We start from the raw sequence: 21873 nt of genomic DNA, 5'->3' as shown, positions 1-21873 counted from the left end.
TGACCACTCATTTTCAACCAATCAATATGGGTCTGCATGATTCTCAGGGAGAGGATAGCTGCATGGAAAAGGTAAAGTCCACCTTCATTCACAGAAAAGACTCATTAGGTAATGCAGTAGGACAGTGATTATTAGGGTGTGTTTGAGGCAACAGTGGCTGTCTTTTAAACGTTTGTGCCCGTATGACAGTGTCTCCATGTGCTTTGCCGTTCCCAACTGTCAGCTTGCTTCAGTCACTCTGCTGGTTCAGACAAAAAAAAATCACTTGAATCTCTCAGCTTGAGTTCTGCTCCTCCTTTCCTCAGCGATATTAGATTAGAAGAGAGAGGAAACAGCTCACAGCATGGTGATACCAGCCTCACAAATCCGTGTTTGTAATTTGGACTGTTTTTCAGAGTTGTTTTGGACTCTGATCTCGCCTCTGTGGCTCAGCATGAAATTCCTTCTTACTAATTGCATGACTTTGCTCATGTTGTTTAGGGGTCTTGAGACTTTCACTTTTCTGCACATAACATGTTTCTGTGCGTGCGTGCGTGTGTGTGTGTGTGTGTGTGCTTGTGTGAGTGAATGAAAGAAAGAATGTTATCTTGTGACTCAATGTCAGAGAGATACATTGAAGGCCCCATTATACTTAATGAGAAATCGAAGAACAAACTAGTGTGACAACATGCAGTGCTATATTAATAAACATTACGTGAATATTTGACTGGAATCACAGAGCTTATTCAAATGAGCTGTTTTCTCACGTTTGCTTTTTGTTATACGTTGTTCCTGCGGAGAAAACATGCTTAACATATTTACATTTATACAACAGTTCTGTCTGGTTCTTGAATCTGATTGGGCTAGTAACGGCACTCGTACCGACTCTTCACCCTTCGCCTTTGTGGACAACTCCACCCACATACAGCAACAAGCAGAGGACACTCTACAGTTTGACAAATATTGCTGCTGTTGGCAAAATAATGTACTTTTGAGGCTTTTTAGTCAAGAATGTAGTTGTTTAGATTGCAACTATGCAGTTTATTTATAAGGATAGTGCCTTTTTTAAAATATTTATCATTTCTGAGAGACAACACAACGATGGCTATTAGCTTGCCATACTGAGCAGACCAAAGATGGTTGACGTTGTCTATCCACAAAATGGTGGCAGAGACCACATAATAAGCCCTTTGAAGATTAAAACGGCGTCATTTCTAAATACAGCTGATCAAATCATTATTAAACTCCAATGTGATATTCAAAGTCAATCTCTCTCTTTTGTATGTTGTAGTGCTGTATTTATACCATATAGTTGTGGTGTATTGTGTGTGAGATGGGACTCTCATATCAGGAATGTGTGTTGTGTTGGCAGAAGAAAAGAAGAAATGCCCGCATGTGTGTAGTGTTTTTCCTTATCGCAAACACTACAGCAATCTGGTAGTGATTGTGCTGCTTTTTTCGGGGTTAATTATTGTGATATCCCGATTGCACCAGAGAAATACTGTATCTCTGTAGACGGATGGTTTTTCATGTCATGTTCAGCCTTATAATCTTAAAATGTGAGCAAAATCACCTGTTTTGTCATCACTTTAGACATTACGTAAGAGAATCATTCAAACACTAGCTCTAAAGTGACGTTGGTGAATTAGTAACAGTTTCTGCTGTTCTGATGTCAGCTGCAGATGTGAAGGAATGGCGGAAGAAAGTAGCTTCTAATACAAAAGGGTTTTAGATTCTCTGTGTTTGATTTTCTTTTTTATATACACAATTGTGCCGTCAAACTGTTGTATAAACGCAATATCACACTCTTAGCAGTAGGATATGGCTGTATATCAGCACTGGTGGGACACTAAGACACTCTGCCTGCAGCCTCGTGCCAACGCATGCCTCCCACCAGTACTGATATACAGCCATATCGCACTGCTACTTGTATGATATTGCTCATATATTTACCACTCTCATTGACTTAGATGGCATAAGGATTTTCTTTAACAGAAGTCAACCTCTGCTACTTCCAATTTCTTTTGACCTCTTAAAAAATGAAAAAGTAACTGAAAAGTATATTGGGGTCTTTATTATATTCTTTAAAGTAAGTGATTGTTCTTCAAGCCATACCATGTACTGTTAATAATTGTATTTTTAAAAGCACTTTCCACAAATTTAATGCATTTTAAATGTTGTAGTTTGCACTTGAATAGAAAATATTTATTTACAATTATAATAATATTCACAGTGTTACAGTTTTTACTATATTTTATTAAATGCATTCAACATCGGTGAACATAGGAGACTTCAAAAAACATCTTTAACAAAAAATGTACTCTATTTTGAACCAAACTTGTGTAAAAATGTTTAAATGTTTGATTTCTTTTTTTTATTTTGGCCTCTTAGGCAAGACTGAGTACAAATTATACATTTTTTTGCTGCGACAATATTTAAAATGAACTTTAGTAGTTGCTTTGGTGTAAAACTGGTGGACTGTGGAGAAGATGGAAAAACCTAAAGCAAATAAATATTTTAGGGGCATAGCTGCTTTACGCGCTGCATTTAGGTTTTGTAAAAGTTTCTCAAAATATGCAATAGTTCACAACAAATAAGCATTGGACTTTGTGCATGTATTTGTGTATAGTGCTACCAAAATATTTAGGGCTGTCCTTTTGAAATTTAAATATAGCTTTTGGGACAGTAATAATTTCTGGATTTCTCAGGAGAAAGCCCGGATGACGTTCTTGTTGGACGGTGCTGGAACAGAAGATAAACCTCTAAAGATTCCCAAAGAGGTCTGGTTGCTTGTTAATCACCTCTACACCAAGGCCTGCCAGCAGGTAAACAAAATAACGCATGACTGCACCAAGGATCAATCAGAACATCTCAAATTACTCATTTATTTTATTTATTTGTTTGTTTATTTATATTTTCCTACAGGAGGATCTTTTCCAGACCCCTGGCCTGCAAGACGAGCTACAAAGTATTATTGACTGCTTGGACACCAGCATTCCTGATTCCATCCGTATCCTTTCCCACCAAAAGCTCATATAAATATGTTTATATATAGAACGGACAAGAGATTTTCCCAGCAGACAGCTTACCGCCTGATAGTCTGCACAAACCTCTTTAAGGGCTCTCAGAGTTACTTAGCATAGAAATGCTAATGCCTGTCACATCAATGAATGTGACCGAGTGGCTTCCTTTTAAAACCGCTCTGACTGGCCGGACTCTCCCACACAATTCTTTACTGTGCTTCTGGGAGACCGAGAATGTTTGCTCTGTTTTACAGTAATGGTGCTCGAGGTCCCTAGAGACAGTGTGTGCTTGTTTTTTTTGTTTGTTTTCTTGTCTTTCCCTTTTGCACACAGCCATATTTTCTGCTCCTGTGCATGAAATGTGCATTCTTTCTGTTCACCGTGGTTCTCCTTGACTGCTGGTTAGCCGGCTGTAATCACTCTGTTGCTGAAGCACTATTGATCTTTCTGGAGGCTCTTCCTGAACCTGTGTTGTGTTATGAACTCTATCAGCGCTGTCTCGAATGCTCTCATGACAGCCGCCTCTGCAAACAGGTGCATACGATGCATCATTCAGTTCTTGTTTATATATGTTATCACATTTACGAGGTTGATTCTGTCTAAAATAAAATGGCCACATATATATCACAGCTAAATGTAAATAAATACAGTTGCTGGTTGTTTATAATGACCAGCATTACCAACAAAACCAAACCAAAAATGAAAATCTCAATTTGATTATAAAAAGTTAATGTAACAATGTACAAAATTATAATAATAAAACATTTACTCATACTAATTATGAGTAATTATTATAATAATAATTACTCATAATTAGCATATTATATTAAATATTATAATATACTAATTATGCATACTAATTACTATATTTAATATACTGAAAAACATACACTCACGTTAAAAAAACAGTTTAAATGTACTTCTTTTCTTATTTCAGTAATTTTTTCCCCATTGTTTTTATTTAACAGTGCATTAAGTTGCTCAGATGTGACAGACATTTCTAATTTCTGTTCTAATTCTGTTAATAAATGCTGAAAAAAATATTTTTAGAATATTAAGAATACATATAATTGGTTTCAATTGTAATTTAAACCAACACTTCATTTAAACCGGGGGTGCCCAAACTTTTTCTTATATAGGGCCAAAAACCAAACTTGATTGAGGCTACTGGGCCGAAGGTAAATATAGTTGGGTAATTACATTTTTTTAAATAATATTTAAAAATAACTAGAAAACATTGCTTTATATTAATTTTCTTACATTTTATAATGAACTAATTACAGTAAAAACAAAAACAATCTCATTTATAACTGAATGGAGTTACACTAGTTTTTACCTTGGTTTGCTCACTGATGGCTTTTGCATAGTCTGATAATCTGTCGTTATTTACATTTAAAAAAAATCAGATTCATTTACAATATTTAATTGAAACATTTCATTTCAGTGTGCAGTTTTGTAGCTCAGCAATAAAACAAACAAACAAACAAACAAAGTGAAATCAAATTAGAAATGACCATATTTTAAAACTATGCTTCACATTTTTACTGCTTTTACTGCATTTTTCATGAAGGAATCCATTCGATACATTAACAAATATTCTGAAATCTATAAGGCAGTGTGTATACATGTATGTACCACCCAAACGTTTTAATAGTGTATATATTCTACAGTCATTCAAATGATTAATTGAAATTTAGTGTTTATTTTTGCATTGAGCGCTATATCTGAAAAGCTCTTATGGCAAGCATCCAGAGCATGTAAAAAAAGTCATTTTTCTTCTTTTCAGCTAATATCCCAGCTCCCACGAGCCCATCGCAATGTGTTCCGCTACCTGATGGCCTTCTTGAGAGAATTACTCAAACACTCTATTGACAACAACCTAAACGCCAACCTCTTAGGTGAGTCAGAATTTCTCTATCGGCCTCACATTTAGGTATGTTACTTATTATGTGTTTTTTCTTGCGTAGCTACTCTCTTCGCAAGCCTCCTAATCCGACCGCCTCCCAACCTTGCTGGCAAACAGACGCAACACGATCGCCAGAAAGCCAACGACTTCATCCTGGGGTTTCTGATGGCAGGCGATGAAGACTGAAGAAGAAGACAACAGAACAAGGTGTCATCTAAGGTGGTTCTGGAGCAAACAAACAAAACAAAACAAAAAAACAACCGAGCAATTGAGGTGTGTTTGTGGCTGGGCTTATGAGAGATTTTTGGGCCACACTACACAAACATACCTCAGTGATGAAAGTTTGGCACTGTTGGATAGTGCCTGTTTTGCACAGACACTGCCTGTATGTTACGCTGTACTTCTGTTCCTGCTTTAGAGGAATGGGTGTCAGCTTATCTACGCCCCCTGATTGTGTGGCTCCGGGAGTATTAATAATTACACTTTAACCCTTACGAACCTCATCCCTTTTTCAGTGTAGCATCTGTAATGCTACGTGAAACCCTACGTTTCTCTGGTTTTTACCTCTGGATCAGAGTGCTGTAATGCCAAATCCGAATATTCCCAGCCAGATTTGACTGAATGCGTGTGAATGTGACTCATGGGCACTCAAAGAATGACTTTGTTACACTAAAGGAAAGCCATGTAATGGAGATTGTATTGACTGCTGCTGCCAGCTCATCTTTCCGCCTGTCTCTCACTCTCTTCTCTTTCCTCCATCAAAAATGACCTTCACAAAGTAAGTGACTTTGACAATCGACTATCTTTCAGAGAGGAGGAGAGAAGTCTGGGATGTGATCTTTACTCATTCAGTACTTTCTGAATCATGATGAATCAGCCGAGTTGTGTCTATTTGTTATTTATGGATTCCAGTCTCGTGCGCATTTGTCCTCAGCATTCCTCGGGCATCCCTCACGGTCTCTTCCTCGGTTTGTGATTGCACAATCACACCCCTAATTCTTTAGTCATCTTCAATAGTGGCTATTAGCATTGGTTGTGGTTTAGGTCTGGACTTGAGGTCTTATTCTTTTATAGATCTGCTCTCGATCTTGTGCTTCTACAGAGACGTTAACATTTTAACTAATGTGGTCTTTTATTGTACTGTCATGTCCTGTAAAGATGCAAACGTGGTCTTTCTATTTATATATGTATGTTGTGAGTTATACTAACCCAGACCGGGAGGATTTTGTGTACGTTTACAGTCTTTGTGTTCTTTGTTGGTGTTCTTTCATGTTACATATACACTTTCTATTTCAGTGTGGTGACATGCTGTCATGTTTATCCGTCTTAAACACGTTGGGATTCTGTCAAACATGTTTGTGAATATGACTGAAACTCTGCAGGTTTTAACTCCTCGCACCGGTCAGGCTGGCTTTGTACTAGAATGTGTAAAGAGGAAGTCTCCTCTGTTATTAATCATCACCCCGATGCTAAAATATTATTGTAGCACAAACCACCAAAGCTGTTTCACCACATCGTGTGACATTGTTGCCCTTCTCCAGTAGCAGCCTTTCCCTAGAATCTCACAGGAAATATTTTTGTGAGTCTTGCAAATTTGGAAAAAAGGAGTTGTAAGCAGTTTCTGGCCAACTGTGCTGTGTTCTGCCTTTCTTTATTGTCAGACAAAAAGTGCAAAATGGTAGCTTTAGATGTGTAGCGGCTTGTCACTGAAGAAGTACCATTAAAGGAACACGTCACTTTTTTGGAAAAAGGTTCATTTTCACTGGTCACCTAGAGTTAAACAGTTCAGTTTGACCTTTTTTTAATCCATTCAGCCGATCTTGATAAATGCAGGAGCATGTTTAGCTTAGCTTAGCATAAATCATTGAATTGGATTAGACCATTAGCATCTCGCTCAAATTTTCCTATTTTATGCTTGACACTTCTGTAGTTCTATCATACAATAAGACTATTTTCTAGGTCGATATGGCTAGAAAGTGTACTCATTCTGGTGTGATAATCAAGAGACTTTGCTGCTGTACCAAGATATTACACAACGCTGGTACCTAACGGGACTGTTTTCTGGGGATGTGTAATATCATTGTGCCTCCTGCAGCCATGGTACGACAGCAAATTTTCTTGATTATTATGCTGGAGTGTGAGAATAGTTCCTAGCCACAGCAACTTTTCATTTTGAGTCATTTTTAGTACACAATGAAACTACAGAAGTGTCAAGCCTTAACAAGGAAAATGATCAAGACTTCTTTTTTGATCAAGATGCTAATGGTCTAATGTGATTCAATGATTTATGCTAAGCTAAACTAAAAGCGCTCCTGCCAGACCTGGAGATCAGCTGAATGGGTTAAAAAATGGTAAAAATTAACAGATTTACTCTATAAGAGTTGTAAAATGAGCTTTTTTGTAGTGGAGTGTTTCTTTAGAGAAAAGATGTGTATTAGTACCTTAGATACCCTAAAAGGTATACCTTAAAACATTAATATGTATCTTTAAGGTACTACCTGCAACCTTTTACTGCCCCAGTGAAACTGCTAGAGTACTTCTATTTTTGCACAAATGCTAAGTAGTGACGTTCTGTGAAAGATATTGGCTGTGGCTGGATGTCCTCTGATGATCCTCTTTCTCAGATCTCGCATGTCTAAATGACTTAACACCCTCTGCCATGTTTATAAGCTCGTATCTGTGTCTTTATGTTGGTGTCATGTTTTCTGCTAAAGAAAGGGCCACCATGGTGCTCTTCTCTCTTACTCAAACTTTTAAAGGCCTGAACAAATCGCTCTTTTCATTGCCAATAAATGATGTTTCTGGGAGGGCCTCATTGCTAAAGACTGAATCTGAGGAACTAATATTTGGACTGATATTACACCGTTTTCTGGAGTGCTGTTGTCACCACCCTGCCTGTTTGTATGTCATTTTGTCCTGTCTTTCTATCCATTTAGTTCTGGTACTTTGCAGCTGGGTACTTGCACATACCTTGTTTTATTTGTGGGAAGGGGTCGGGGCATCTAATTTATTCAGTCAAATAAAAAGACATTATGACCATGTAATCATTCTAGGATTTTTATTATTATTGTTCAACCTTGTTTAGGAAAGTTTAATGCTTTAAGTTTGTTTACATATGGGTCAGCAGGGTGCAATCTAACATTAAAACTTTCTACGCATGCTTGCACATTATGGTGTTCACTAATTGCCGTATCAACACTATATAGAAAAAACATTGTGTCAAAATTCGAGCATATTTTGAAGAAATCACTGAACATTTACTAAACGACAGCTATAGTACATTTCTGTCTTAGGTGAATTTGTTATCTTCGTTTTTAGTGTTTATTTAATACACTCAAATTACGTTTGGTGCTTCAAACTACTTATTTAATATGCGTTGAACCAACACAATTCCTTTTTTTGTGGTTGGGCTACTTAATTGTTTTATGTTCAATCCACTTAAGTTTGCAAAAACGATTAAGTTAAATAATTTGTGTTGGGACAACATGGAGGAATTGTGTGGAACCCTCATTTTTTGTGTACGAGACATCATTTTGCTATTATTTGAATTTCTAATATGTTATTTAGCAGTTTAGACCATTCTTTAATGCTTTGCTAATTAACAGAAAACCAGTTTTAAATTCCAGTTGTGCAAATAGGAAACATTGTGACACTGCATTACAGTGTGTCCCTGCAATTATTAGAAAAATACTGATTTACAACTTTAGCAATGTAACTTCTTGGGGGTTTTTTGTCATCATTGTTATGAACTCTGCTGTAAACAGTAGCTGTGTGTCGGGATTTGGACCCTCACAAGCATGTGAAACCCTGCAATGTTTTCATTCTCAAACTTTAAAATTTATTTTTATTTTTTTTTTTTTATTCTTAAAAACACCATTATATTATTTGGAAGAACTTATTAATTTCATTTTATTGGAAAAAAAAACATTTTCTTCATCTTTTAATATGTCCATGTCACAACTTAATGTTATATGATTAAATATCGCATTTTAAGCTGTCATATTAATACTTCCTTTACAATGTGTCAAATCTTTTTGCCATGATGTAAAATTTAACTTCCATACTTTAGACTGAATAATGGAAACATTTTACAATGTAATTATGAAACAAAACCACACATTTGTGCAGGACGTGTGAAATATTTGACTTTGAACAAGGGCTACACAATATATATAAAAAAATATTGTTAAGGTGATAATAGTAAATGCAATATCCATATTACAGAGAAGTGCAATAAATTAAATTCATTTCATGTGCCAAGCAATTGTATGCTTCATCCATGCACTGATAAAAGAGCTCATTGGATCAACTTAAAGAAATTCTCAACTTTTTACTCCTAAAAGTACCGGAAACTAAAATAAACTAATTCATTCATGTAGTTGTAACAACCTAAAGTAATTTATTAAAGTATTCACTATTTACAGTGTATGTTGTTTTTCCAGATCTGACCAATCAGATGGGGCCTTTACTTTCTTCTTCTCCGCCTCTTCAGTAGGTGCTGTTAGGTGAACCCAAAATGCACAAAAGAATGACATTTACTGTTTGTTCAAACTACTTATTTGAAAATTAGCTCAAACAACACAATCCTTGTTGTTTGCAACTTAATTGTTTTATGTTCGATTCACTAAAATATGTAAAAATGTATAAGTTAACATTATTTCTTCATGTTGTCCCAACGCAACTCGATTGTGTGGAAACCAACAGTTTTTTAGTATAAGAAAATAACATACAATGAGAATCAGAGTTTCCGCAGAGATTTTCAGTCATTTATAGTGTTTTAAAGTCTAAAACTTTGCACCTTAACATTTTAATTTAGCTTTATTTAGCTCAGAAAAACATCTATTACCTGTTTATTTTAGTATGACCATTACATAAATAGGACTTTTTTTTTTTTTTCATTCATTCATTTTCTTTTCGGCTCAGTCCTTATGTTAATCAGGGGTCACTACAGCGGAATGAACCGCCAACCTATCCAGCAAATGTTTTACACAGCGGATTCCCTTCCAGCTGCAACCCAATACTGGGTAACATCCTTACACACTCATTCACACACATACACTACAGCCAATTTAGGTTATTCAGTTCACCTATAGCGCATGTCTTTGGACTGTAGGGGAAACTGGAGCACCCGGAGGAAACCCACACAAACACGGGGAGGATATGCAAACTCCACACAGAAATGCCAACTGATCCAGCTGGGGCTCGAACCAGCAACCTTCTTGCTGTGAGGTGATCGTGCTACCCACTGCGCCACCGTGATGCCAAAGACTTTTTAAATTGCTGATAAAATAGCATTTTTTTTAAGTTAGTTATATCGTAAGAAATCTAGTTATTGCAGCACTCAACAGCGTATTTTTTTCCAGTATTATGCAGCCCTACTTTGAACCCCATATGTATTTACACATATTAAGCCAGTCAAAAGGGTTAAGTGTTGTGCCCCGCTCTCCCCTAATACTGTCTTTCAGAAGGAGTGACCTCCAGTCCTGGAGCAGCGGCTGAATTGTTTCTGCTCCGTGTGAAGAGTTTCTCATCTGACACTGTTCCCCTAGTTAGTCTACTTTTGTGTTCGGTGAGAGTTGCCACAAGTGTGTGTGACATTCTCAGCCAGTGTCTATAAAGTCTGCTTGCTTGTCTGCTTGTCATCTTGTCTTTTCTCTTGTGCTGCTGTCATGGCCCTGTTGAGAGTGTCTTCATACCGTAAGCTGTTTGAGGAGGAGCAGTGGAGCTCAGCTGCAGGACGATGTGGAGTCCAGGCCCGCTTCACTGCCAGGTTAGTGCTTGTACATCTAACGATGGTATATGTTAAACCCTAGATTGAATATGGATTTATAGCTTTCAGTATTGAATTGCTATTTTGCATCTCAGAGAGCATTCTCCTGTGTTAAAACTGGAATTGTTGGAATATGTACAGTAATACCAAGTTGAATAAATATACAAAAATGAACTGCTAAATCATGTACAAATGATTGATTCATGATGAAATGAAGTGATGTTTACTCAGATTTGCTTTATTGTCATTGTTATTAATATAAATGTTAATTAATTATGGTGATTAATATAAGTGTTTTTTCTGTACATTTTAAAATTTAAACAACATGTAATAACATTCAACAATATGCATATATTTAAAAGATTCAAGTACACAAAATACATAGTGCCACTTTTATTTATTTATTTTATTCTTTTATTTGTATATACAGTATACATAGTCATTAACCCAAAGTTTACTTCAATTAAATTGAGTATTCTATGCAAGCTATATTTCTTCATTTATAATAATAATTCATGAATTGTATCATTAGTGTAATAATCATAAACTATTTTTAATGTTAAAATAAATTTTTAAATGTTTACTAAAGTTTTGGGTTTGTAAGTTATTTAAATGTCTTGCTGGATACTCAAGCTGAATTCCTTTGATCAAAAATGTGTAACATTGTTAATTATTAATACAGTTAAAATGGCAGCAAAGCTTAATCTTCCAAATCACTACTCCAGTTTTGATTGCTTCACTGTCTTTCAGAAATCAAATTCTGCAGAATTTCTTAAATTCTGCTGATGTGCTCAGGAAACATTTCTTATGTTTGTTGAAAGATTTTTATTTTACCATTACATTTAATTCCCCACAATTAATACACCGAATAATAGCATTTAATTTAAACTGAAACAACAAATGCACATTTGAATCTACTGTAGTTTTTTTATTTATTAATTTTATTTATTTATTTATTTATTTATTTAATGTCCCATTGAGATACAATATCTCTTCTACCAGGGAGTCCTGGTCAAGACAGGCAGCATAAGAGTTACAAAAATAAATGAAAATACATACAGTTGAAATTATTAGCCCCCTGTTTATTTTTTTTTTCCCAATTTCTGTTTAACTGAGTTATAATAGTTTTAATAATTCATTTCTAATAACTGATTTATTTTATCTTTGCCATGATGATAGCAAAAAATACTTTACTAGATATTTTTCAAGACACTTCTATACAGCTTAAAGTGACATTTAAAGGCTTAACTAGGTTCATTAGGTTAACTAGGCAGGTTAGGGTAATTAGGCAAGTTATTGTATAATGATGGTTTGTTCTGTAGACTATTGAAAAAGAATTTGCTTAAAGGGGCTAATAATTTTGAACTTAAAATGGTTCATAAAACATTAAAAACATCATTTGGGAAATATTTAAAAAAGAAAAAAAATTCAAAGGGTGGCTAATAATTCTGATTTCAACTGTATGTCAAAACGTAGACACAGACAAATAGTATAAACCATAATCAATTGTTAAATCATGCACTGTTCTAAATTGACAGTCTTTAAAATATTTGTAAATATAGTGAGAGACGGTACGAATTTCATATGTAGTATATCTTAAAGCTCATTCTTTACATATGGAGCACACTTGAAGAATGCAGATCATATTTTCACACTAACTCTGTGAGGAAAAAAATGGCATTTTATAGGCTCTCTGGTATTGTAAGCATTTAAACAGTACTCCAACAAACTAGATATATTATATACTATGGTAATTTACAAACGAATGCTTTTAAAATAAAAACAAAGATATGTTGTTTTCTCTAAGTTACAGTGATGTCTGTGTGCACTTGAACAGTGACAAATCTTAAGGCACTATCATAAACAATATCCAAAAACATTCAGAGGTGCGTGCATATAAAGTTTATCTTTGTAACCCATTAATGATAGAAGTGCACTCTCAACTAAACGTTTTCGGAGGAGAAACTTTTTTTGTCACACCTGCTGACCTGTTTGAATGTTGTAAACAGTGACTTCACTCTTTATTCTTCCTTTTAATACAAACATTATAAACCCGTTGCATGAATGTGTTATCAGTTAAGCTCTTTCGTGCTTCAGCATTTCCTCTTTTCATTCAAAAGTGTTTGTTTATGCTTGCTTGGAACATAAACAAATCCATTGTAGACGTACAGTTTTTGGGTCTGTTTGACAGGGGTGGAGTGTCAGAGACTGAATGTCCCGAGCTGGATTTTGTAGCAGCTCGTGCCCTAAACAAGGAGGGTGCGTCTCGATTTGTCCATGAGCGTTCTGTCATCGCTGCCCTCAATGATCGCCTCGCCGGACTCATCGATGTGGTGAGACATACATGAAGATTTTCACACTCATACACACCCAAGGTTCTGCTGGGTAACGCGCAGCTGTGCTCATGCTGAATTTAATGGGTCTCGCTGTGTGTGGCCTAATTATCATGTTTCCATGATGTTTAATGAGGTCAGTCATTTGCCTGAGGGTGTGAAGAAAATCATATTAAGGCCATAAATATGCTGAAGTCACATTGTCCTTTACCTCGCGTTGAAGTATGATGTGACATTTTGAGAATAATGCTGTTTCTCTTGCTTGTGGTACAGGGCTGCTGAAGAGTTGATTCTTATTCCCACAGCTGAAGTTGCACATCTTGACCGGAATTCAGATCTATATCATTTCACCAAATTATTTCAAAATTCCTGGATATTTGAAAAAAGGGACAGAAATGACTTTCGAGTCTTACTTTTCACTTAACTCATTTTCGTCCCTTTTTTTCAAATATCCAAGAATTTTTAAATAATTTGGTGAAATAATTTTGGCTGCCATCATATATTTATCATATTTATTATTTTATTTTATTATTTCTGTGTGTGTATATATATATATATATATATAACAACGACGGGCAGCGCATTTTGACAAACCCAGATAAATTTCTATTTATTTTGTTCTATATATAAACTTCAAACTATATAAATAAATTATTTCACATTTTTTGAGTATTTTCTTGCAAAACTTTTTCTTCTAAGAGCTGTTCTTTTTATTTATTGTGAATTGTGAGATGCAAATGTAAAATTGCAAGGAAAAATTGTGACAGATACTCATCAAGCTGAATTTCTTGGATTAAAAACATCTAATATAGGTAAAGATTAATGCTGTTTAAAATACTTACATTTTCGCTACTATTACTCCAGTTTTAATAGTCACTTAATCTTTCAGAAATCAGTCTAAATTTCTTATCTTTATTGAAAACTTTTTATTTTACATACATATTAACTAATGCGTAAAACAACCACATTTATTTTAAATGGCAACCATGAATGCACATTTGAGTGTTTTTTTTTTCTTCATTTATTTTCTTGTGAATTGTGAGATGCAAATCTAAAAGAAAAAAAATTGAGATGGCACAAACGGGCTTCCACAGCAAAACAACTAAAACCCAAGCAAATAAATATATTGAACAGAAGGATAAAAATGCCAAACTATCTCCATGTTTTCCCCAGTTCATTTTATTAACTACATACATGAAAATGAAGCGTCACAGTGGTGCATTGGTTAGCGTGATTGCCTCACAGCAAGAAGGTCGCTGGTTCGAGCCCTTGCTGGGTCAGTTGGCATTTCTGTGGGTCACAGAAATTCTGAAATGTTCCCCATTTATTAAAATAAATTTCAATCCTTCCATGTAAACTGTAGGAGAGTTTTTCAAAAGCTGCAACTCGTCCTAACTCTGAGATCCACTTGAAGTTCGGAGGTCTACTGGAAGATTTCCAGTTTTTAACAAACACCCGTCTGCCTAGCATGACACAGCTCTGCATCCACTTTGACTAACTTTATACAGGTGGCTTAAGGGACAGGGGTCACCAAGTATGTGTAAGCTTGGGCAAAAGTCACACTGGGTCTGCAATATCTTTACAAGGTATTCATGCACCTTTCTCCAAAAATATTGGACTTCTGAGCATATGAAATAGGCCACCTGCTTCTTCTTGGCATCGCCAGCATTCTGGATTGTCTCTTAGGAGTCCAGTAAAATCTATGTAAAATTTTATACTGTTTAAGACGTGTTTTAACATCTCTAGACGTTAATTTTAAATTCCCAGCAAATTTTCCCCAGTTCTCATCTTCAAATGTGCGTCCCAAATCTTTACCCCATATTATCTTGACTGCAGAACTAATATTTTGACTTGTTTGACTGAGTAGTGCATAATATTTAGAAGCTTCATTGTCAGTGCCTATAATATTGCAGACCATATTATCAATATTTTTCTAGAAGTAATTAGTAGGCAGATTAGATTTATGCTTAAGTTTTTCAAAAGATATTAATTTGTCATCTTCATAAAGATCTTCCAGAATGTTAGGCCAATGAATTGTTAATCAGACCTCAATGCATACCTGAGTTGTACACTCAAAAAATGATTTTGCTGCTTGTTCAAACTACTTTTTTAAAATGAGCTGAATCAACTCAATTCTTGAGTTTTTTTGGGGTCAACTTAATTGTTTATGTTTAATCCACTTCCACAATCGATTTGTGTTTGGACAACATGAAGGAATTGTGCGGAAGCCTGCATTTTTTACAGTATAACATCAATCATCACCTTATTTTCTAATAACTCTCAGAGGCGTCATAAGTTGTTCTCTGTGTGTAACCAAACACATCCTCTACTCTCGTATCTTTGCGTCTGTTTTGTGTGGCTGTTGCAGGTTCGGGGTTTAGAAGAGGAGAACGAGTCTCTGGAGGCTGAGATCATTGAGCTAAAGGAGAAGAAAGAGTCAGAACAGATCTCCACCACTGTCAGCATCAGAGACCCTGCCGACTTCAGCCTGGAGGCTGTGATAGAGAGGCTGCGCAAAGAAAAGGTACCACTCGGAAACTCACGCCCTGGGTGGTGCTGAATGTCATTTTTTTAAAACACACGATCAGTTTTGTTGATTCTTTTCCTGCTGCTGGCTGGTTGTTTTCCTCAGGAGGAGATTTTGTGTAACACGGAGGAGCTGAAGGGTGAACTGCGGTGTCTGCAGATGAAATGTGATCAGGTGGTGGAACACAGGACTCTCATCCAGCATGAGCGAGAGGATGTTGCTGTGGTAATGCCAAGAAATCTGCAGATGTTATTTGAAATGTGGTGCCCAAAAATATTTGCAAACCTCAACTACCTTCATAAAGATGTGTGGATGTCACTGCTTTAGAGACTAGAGATATTTTTATGCCAAGGAATGACACAGGATCTTTTCTCAGAGTTAATGTTTTGGGATTTTGGGATCATTTTAGTGGATGTGTTAAAGTCAGTTTCCTGTTTCACATGGGATAAATCACTGAAATTAAAACACTAGTATACATCTGGTCTACTTAATAACCATATCAATGATGTACACATTAACTATAGACTATCTAATATTAGTATTCAGTTTTACTTTTAGATTTAGAGTTTTCATTTCAGTTTTGTTATAGCTTTTTCTGTTGAAGTTTTTCTTTAGTTCAGTATATTTTCAGTATTTAATATTTTTCAGACATTTCTGTTTGTTTTTCAGACAGTTTTTAAGATAATATTACAGTTAGAAAGTACAGTTTATTTTATAATTATAGGTGCTTTGTATTCATTTTAATTAACCATAACAACACATTTTATCATGGTTAATTTTATAAGAGTTTCAAAGTGATATAAAAGACTTCCAAGTTTATAATAAATGTCAATTGTCTGGTTTAATATTTAATCTAATGCAGTGGTCTCAAACTCAATTCCTGGAGGGCCACAGCACTGCAGAGTTTAGCTCCAACCACCTCCAACTCACATCAGCTTAAAGCCTTAGTCACAATGCAGTTCTTGCCTCATAGACTTCCATTCATACGCATGTAAATGTGACTGACTGGAAATACAAGATCGTACAACAAGTTTCGTCGTTCGAGCGTTGGAAAGTTCAAGCTTGGTGAACTCTGACCTGCAAAATCGCATCACGTGACTATGTGAGACCAATCTAAGATCAAAACATGACCACTCTGTACAGAAATGTAAAATATGAACCTATCGCTTGCTTTTTTAATGCCTAATCATCTTGTTTAATCTCTCCCCCTTTCGCATCGTCGTACAACAGAATTTCGAATGCTCAAACTCTAGTAAGACCACGCATTAGGAGTCTCTAGTAGTCTTGAACACCTTGATTAGTTGGATCAGTTGTGGTTGATATAGGTTGGAGCAAACTGTGCAGAGCTGCGGCTCTCCAGGAATCCAGTTTGAGACCTATGATCTAGTGCAATTACATTTTTAAATGTACATATAGAGGTGTGTGTGTTATACAAGACAGCATAGTGCAGAAACGTTACACTCAAAACAGTAACCTTAATCATAAAGTTAACACATTTATACACTAGAACAGGAGTCACCAACCCTGTTCCTGGAGATCTACCTTCCTGCAGTGTTCAGCTGCAACCTTGATCAAACACACCTGCTATCAATTACCAAGCACTCCATCAGATCTTACCTAGTTTTGTTTGATCAGTGTTTGAGCTAAACTCTGCAGGAAGGTAGATCTCAAGGAGCAGGATTGAGCACCCCTGCACTAGCTTTTTTGAATTGATATGCTTCCTCCACCACTAGATGGCAGTGTTAGCCTGTGCTGTGGGAGGGGTGGGGTGTTTTGTCCCAGGAGTGGCACAGCACAGCTGCTGCTCCCAGATCCGCTCTGGAGAGTCCTGATTACAGGCCCCACTGACTACCGGCCAGCGGCCACTCTGAAACCCGAGCAGCTTTCTGTAGAAACCACTCTGTCACCCCACAGATGTCAGAGCACATCTCCAGTAAAAGAGCAGATGTGGGAAAGCTTTCACCATGCCTAATAATTCACTCATTCAGCTTCTCATATCTCCTAGATGCAACAGAGTAGGGATTAGCTCTCAGCCTGGCCTAATAGAAGAAATGAGGGTCAGAGAGAACGAATAAAACATGAAGAAGAACCAAAGGTAGTTATGATCAAGTCAAAAGAATAATATAGAATTGAATTTGCAGTTATATAAATAATAGACCTGAGTTTTTTCACTAGTGTGGTTTCAGTAGTTTTATCTGAAAGAAGACCAAATATAAGACGGGGCACGGTTTTGTCTATCAGACATTGAAAGGAATATTAGGGGCTTTTTCGTTATAAGAACTAGGCCCCAGGCCAGTCTGCCAGGAACAAAATGTCTCCTTCTGGTCATTTTCTTGGTTGCATTTGCATGATCTCTGATGTGACAGACTCATGACAGCAACATTAAGGGCTGTAGAACGATGGACATCATGACTGAAGCTGTGTTTTTGTGTGTGTGCACTATAGTGTACACTTGTGCCACAGGTAGTTCCCATTGTGCTGGTTTAGACCTTACTCTAAAGTTGAAGTTAAGTTAATTCTTTGTTTTTATACCTAACATAATTGCTGTGGTTCAAATACACCTACAAGTACAATAGTTATTCTGCTAGTCATTGGAAATATGAAAAGATCCTTCAATGCAAAGGCTAATATTGTTGTTTGCTATTGCTTCAATCTTGGCCCTTGTGCCAGTGAGCGATGTCTGCTCTGAAGGACTCATCCCTATACCCTAATCTCCCTGAAGGGTTTACCCTCCAGAGCAAGGGGTTTCCAAGCCTATTCAAACTTATAATAATAATTTCTTACATTTATATAGCACTTTTCTGGACACTCAAAACATTGGGGGAATCCTCCTCATCTACCACCAGTCTGCAGCATCTAACTGGATGATGCGAAGGCAGCCATATTGTAATCACTGAGCAGTATAGAATTCCCTTCACTATACTGGGGGGTTAGGACCCACACAGACTGCAGGTTGACTGCCCCCTGCTGGTCTCACTAACACCACTTCCAGCTGCAACCTAGCTTTCCCATGTGATCTCCCATCCAGTTACTGACCAGGCACAGCCCTGCTTAACTTCAGTGTACGACCATGTGAGAGTTGCAGAGAGCTAGCTGCAAGCTTGTTTTTAGCTTGTACCCTATTTAATAAATGGCTTCAAATTAATGTACCTTTACCAAATTTGCACACTTCAAGTGCATTTTTTGATTGACGTAGATGTACAGTAAAGTGGCCACCATAGCCAAAGCTGCCTTGACACAAACTACACTGTAAAAATCTCTTCAGAATTAAAGATGACTCGACCATGTCCAAGTGTCTGTTAAGTGCACAAGAATAGTGAAAAGCCATGTCTTGGCTTTCAGGAACACCACCTTCTTAGCAGTCTGAGTGTGCCACCATCGTGCACTAAAATGATCTGTACAGCAGACTTTATCCTCAAAGTCAAAACAATGTTACATCAAAAAAAAAAAGTGAATGTCTGAAGTTTTTGGATGTCATTTGGCACAAGGCAACTAGAAACATCTAGGTGTTTGGAGCTAAATTCTGCAGGATGTTGGCCCTCCAGGAGCAGAATTAGAGACCTCTGCTACAGAATGAGAGCTTCAAAAGGATAAAGGGTGTAAGGGATGAAAAAAAACTGGTCCTTGGAATGCACTGTGTCATCTGTGCCACATATTAAACATGTGCAGTGGAATCATCTTGTACCCTATTAAATCTTGAAGAGCTTTTTGAAGTGGTCATCTTTAAACACTTTGGTTTGGAACGACCTTTCATTATAATGGCTATGATTTTTGTAACTTTGTGCCCATCCAGAGTACCATTTGGAAGCCACTATAAACAAGTGGAAGTTATTGTACTTATTGGACTGTTGTACTGTTATTGTACTCACAAGGGTACAATGTTAAACAAAATAGTGATGCTCATATAGTCAAATGACCTATAATAGTAAATACGGCAATATTCAAAAATGTAAAAAATAATATTGATTTTAATTTAATTTAATAGATTTTTTATTTTCTTTCTTTCTTCTTTTTTCTTCATTAACAAGAACCAGCATGTACAAATTTATTATACAGCAAAATCATCACAGCCCTTAACAAGAAGGATTAAATGAGAAAAGACGAAATTAAATAATAATAATAATAAAAAAAAAAACAGAGATGATACATAATTATCAAATTACATATAAATATATTACACACATTTTTCCAATTTAAGTTATTAACAAGAGTTATTAAATGCACTTTTACTACAGGAAATGCATATATACAAGCATTTTTATGCAAAAATGTTAAAGGAGGAGCATATATTAACTGTTTAACTGCTTTTCTATTTTTAAACTTAGAAATTACTTTTATATAACTTTTTGTGAACAATTGTTTTTATTATTTCAGTTTTTGTTTAATATAGAAAGGATACAGCATATGACTATCATAAAACAACCCCGATTACCCACCTCCCACCCAGGTAGACCTGTTCTATAATAACAGAAGTCTAAAGATTGCTGTAAAAGAATAACGTTAAACCAAATAAAGAGTAGAAGTTATGTACAATTAAATAATTGTACCTAATGAGATACATAATTGTACACCATGAGATACATGAAGTACGTATAAACAGAAAAGCTGTACATTAAAAGGTGGAAACAAAAGATTTGACAATATCAAAAGCCATAATCCAGGACTTAACAGTTTTTGACTGAGCTCCATGTATGCATGCTGTTGAAAGTTCCATACAAATAATGTCCAGCAAATTTTTAGATACAATTGAATCTCTTTTTCTAGCACCATGAAGAGAGGTTTGCTTTTGGCAAACTTGGATTTATGTATGTGAAATTTACATAATAATAAAATATTGTCCAGTTTACATTATTAAGGATATTGTTCCAGTAAAAAACAACAACACATGGTAAAGATGCATTTTCTCTTAAGATTAAAGATCTAATTTTGTGATTATTAGGCTTAAATCCAGAGAAACAGATAAAACCGACTGAGGTCTGTTCAGGTCTACAAACAGAAAGTGCTGATGTACATACAGTGCACTGCTTTTGTACAGCACACGTATACCAGCAGCTATTGCCCTCGTTAGTATTGTAAATTCCTGTAAAGTAATTGGAATTTTGTATCTTGCAATAAATTCTTTAAATGTAAATAAAGTTCCTTCATTATCAAATAATTGATTAACTAATATTAGTCCATTGTTAAACCAATTGTGAAAGAATAGTGACTTATTTCTATACAAGATATTGACTTTATTCCAAATAATAAAACTATGTGGGAAGAAGTTGTGTTTATAAATGAACCTCCATGTCGTAAGCACTTGTTGGTGAAATTTCGTGAGTGTAATTGGGAGTTTTTCTTCATTTGTTTTTTAATGGTGGCTTTAAAACAGCTGTTTGTCATGAAAAAAACGAGAAAATTAGATTTTTATAAACCTCAACGCTGCATCTAAATGAAATGCGTACACCATAGTAAGGTTTAGCCCTGTCGTGGTGTGCAATAGAAGAAGCAAATCAGCATTGAAGCTCTGTCTAGACTCTCTCCAGTGCTGGGCTTGTGTTCTTGCTGAGATAAGGGGAACAGTGGCCACTGTGCCAATTCTGGGCTCTGGAGTGCATGTGTGTGCGCCATGCGCTTCCTCTGCTGCCCGTAGCCACCGGCTCACTGCAGCATTCACATGCAAATGCTTCCATTCTGGGTAATTGAATTCATCGCCAATTAATCAGCCACTTAAGATACCCAGATGAACCGAATAAATGCATCTTTGTATGAGCAGAGGATGACAGGCTTCATGCGTGGATGTCATCTTCCATACATTACGGTCTTTGCTGTGGCACAACTAGAAGATGCTGAATATAGAAGATGCAGAGGGTGAGTGCATTGTGTTTGAATTGACCTTTATTTCCGCTACCCAACTCAGGAGGTGGATGCAATTACCACTGACTGCCTGGCCCTTCGAGAACAAGTTGGCATCTATGAGGAGCAGCTGGCTGCTATGGAGAGGCAGCATGAAATGGTAAGGCCCAAACAGCAATTCTTCTCATTTGAGATTGGAAAAGTCCATTGACCTCAGAAATCTAGTACTGCCTGTGGGGGGGTTTGCCGTTTAAGATGTCTCCTGTGATTGTAAGGGGAACAGGTTTGGGTGAACAGAGATTGACAGGAAACATGGCTCCTCAAAACACAGAATGAAAGAATGTGGTGTATGGGGGGTCTGGGGGTACATAGCGAAATATCCACTGACCTCCCTCTGGGATAACTCGCAGTGCAGGCGTTTGAAATGAAAACACAAGTTCTTCTTGTTTTATTAACTGCTATTATTATCCTGATACATCTGCCGCTCTGTCATTATTCAT

At 36.3% G+C, this 21873-nt stretch overlaps 2 protein-coding genes across 3 annotated transcripts in view; both read left to right on the top strand.

Annotated features, from left to right (window-relative positions):
- ocrl (OCRL inositol polyphosphate-5-phosphatase) overlaps nucleotides 1–7952 on the top strand; it is a 32579-nt gene extending 24627 nt beyond the window's left edge. The window contains exons 19-24 of one of the 2 annotated variants that reach the window (XM_056471813.1): nucleotides 48–71; nucleotides 2688–2804; nucleotides 2905–2989; nucleotides 3409–3536; nucleotides 4789–4900; nucleotides 4970–7952. In XM_056471813.1, the coding sequence (XP_056327788.1) occupies nucleotides 48–71; nucleotides 2688–2804; nucleotides 2905–2989; nucleotides 3409–3536; nucleotides 4789–4900; nucleotides 4970–5094 (591 nt within the window). In that variant the 3' untranslated portion in view covers nucleotides 5095–7952. The remainder of the gene's footprint in view (nucleotides 1–47; nucleotides 72–2687; nucleotides 2805–2904; nucleotides 2990–3408; nucleotides 3537–4788; nucleotides 4901–4969) is intronic. The other variant, XM_056471814.1, reaches the window with a different exon arrangement.
- Nucleotides 7953–10493: 2541 nt separating this feature from the next.
- vimr2 (vimentin-related 2) overlaps nucleotides 10494–21873 on the top strand; it is a 28738-nt gene continuing 17358 nt past the window's right edge. Inside the window, exons 1-5 of the mRNA XM_056472721.1 lie at nucleotides 10494–10678; nucleotides 12870–13011; nucleotides 15380–15535; nucleotides 15644–15763; nucleotides 21438–21533. Coding sequence (XP_056328696.1) covers nucleotides 10578–10678; nucleotides 12870–13011; nucleotides 15380–15535; nucleotides 15644–15763; nucleotides 21438–21533 — 615 coding nt within the window. The 5' untranslated portion in view covers nucleotides 10494–10577. The remainder of the gene's footprint in view (nucleotides 10679–12869; nucleotides 13012–15379; nucleotides 15536–15643; nucleotides 15764–21437; nucleotides 21534–21873) is intronic.

The sequence above is a fragment of the Danio aesculapii genome, chromosome 14, assembly GCF_903798145.1.
Source record: "Danio aesculapii chromosome 14, fDanAes4.1, whole genome shotgun sequence".
In the NCBI taxonomy this organism is placed as follows: Eukaryota; Metazoa; Chordata; class Actinopteri; order Cypriniformes; family Danionidae; genus Danio; species Danio aesculapii.
Note: the sequence above shows the minus strand (reverse complement) of the source record. Positions and strands in the feature narration are given on the sequence as shown.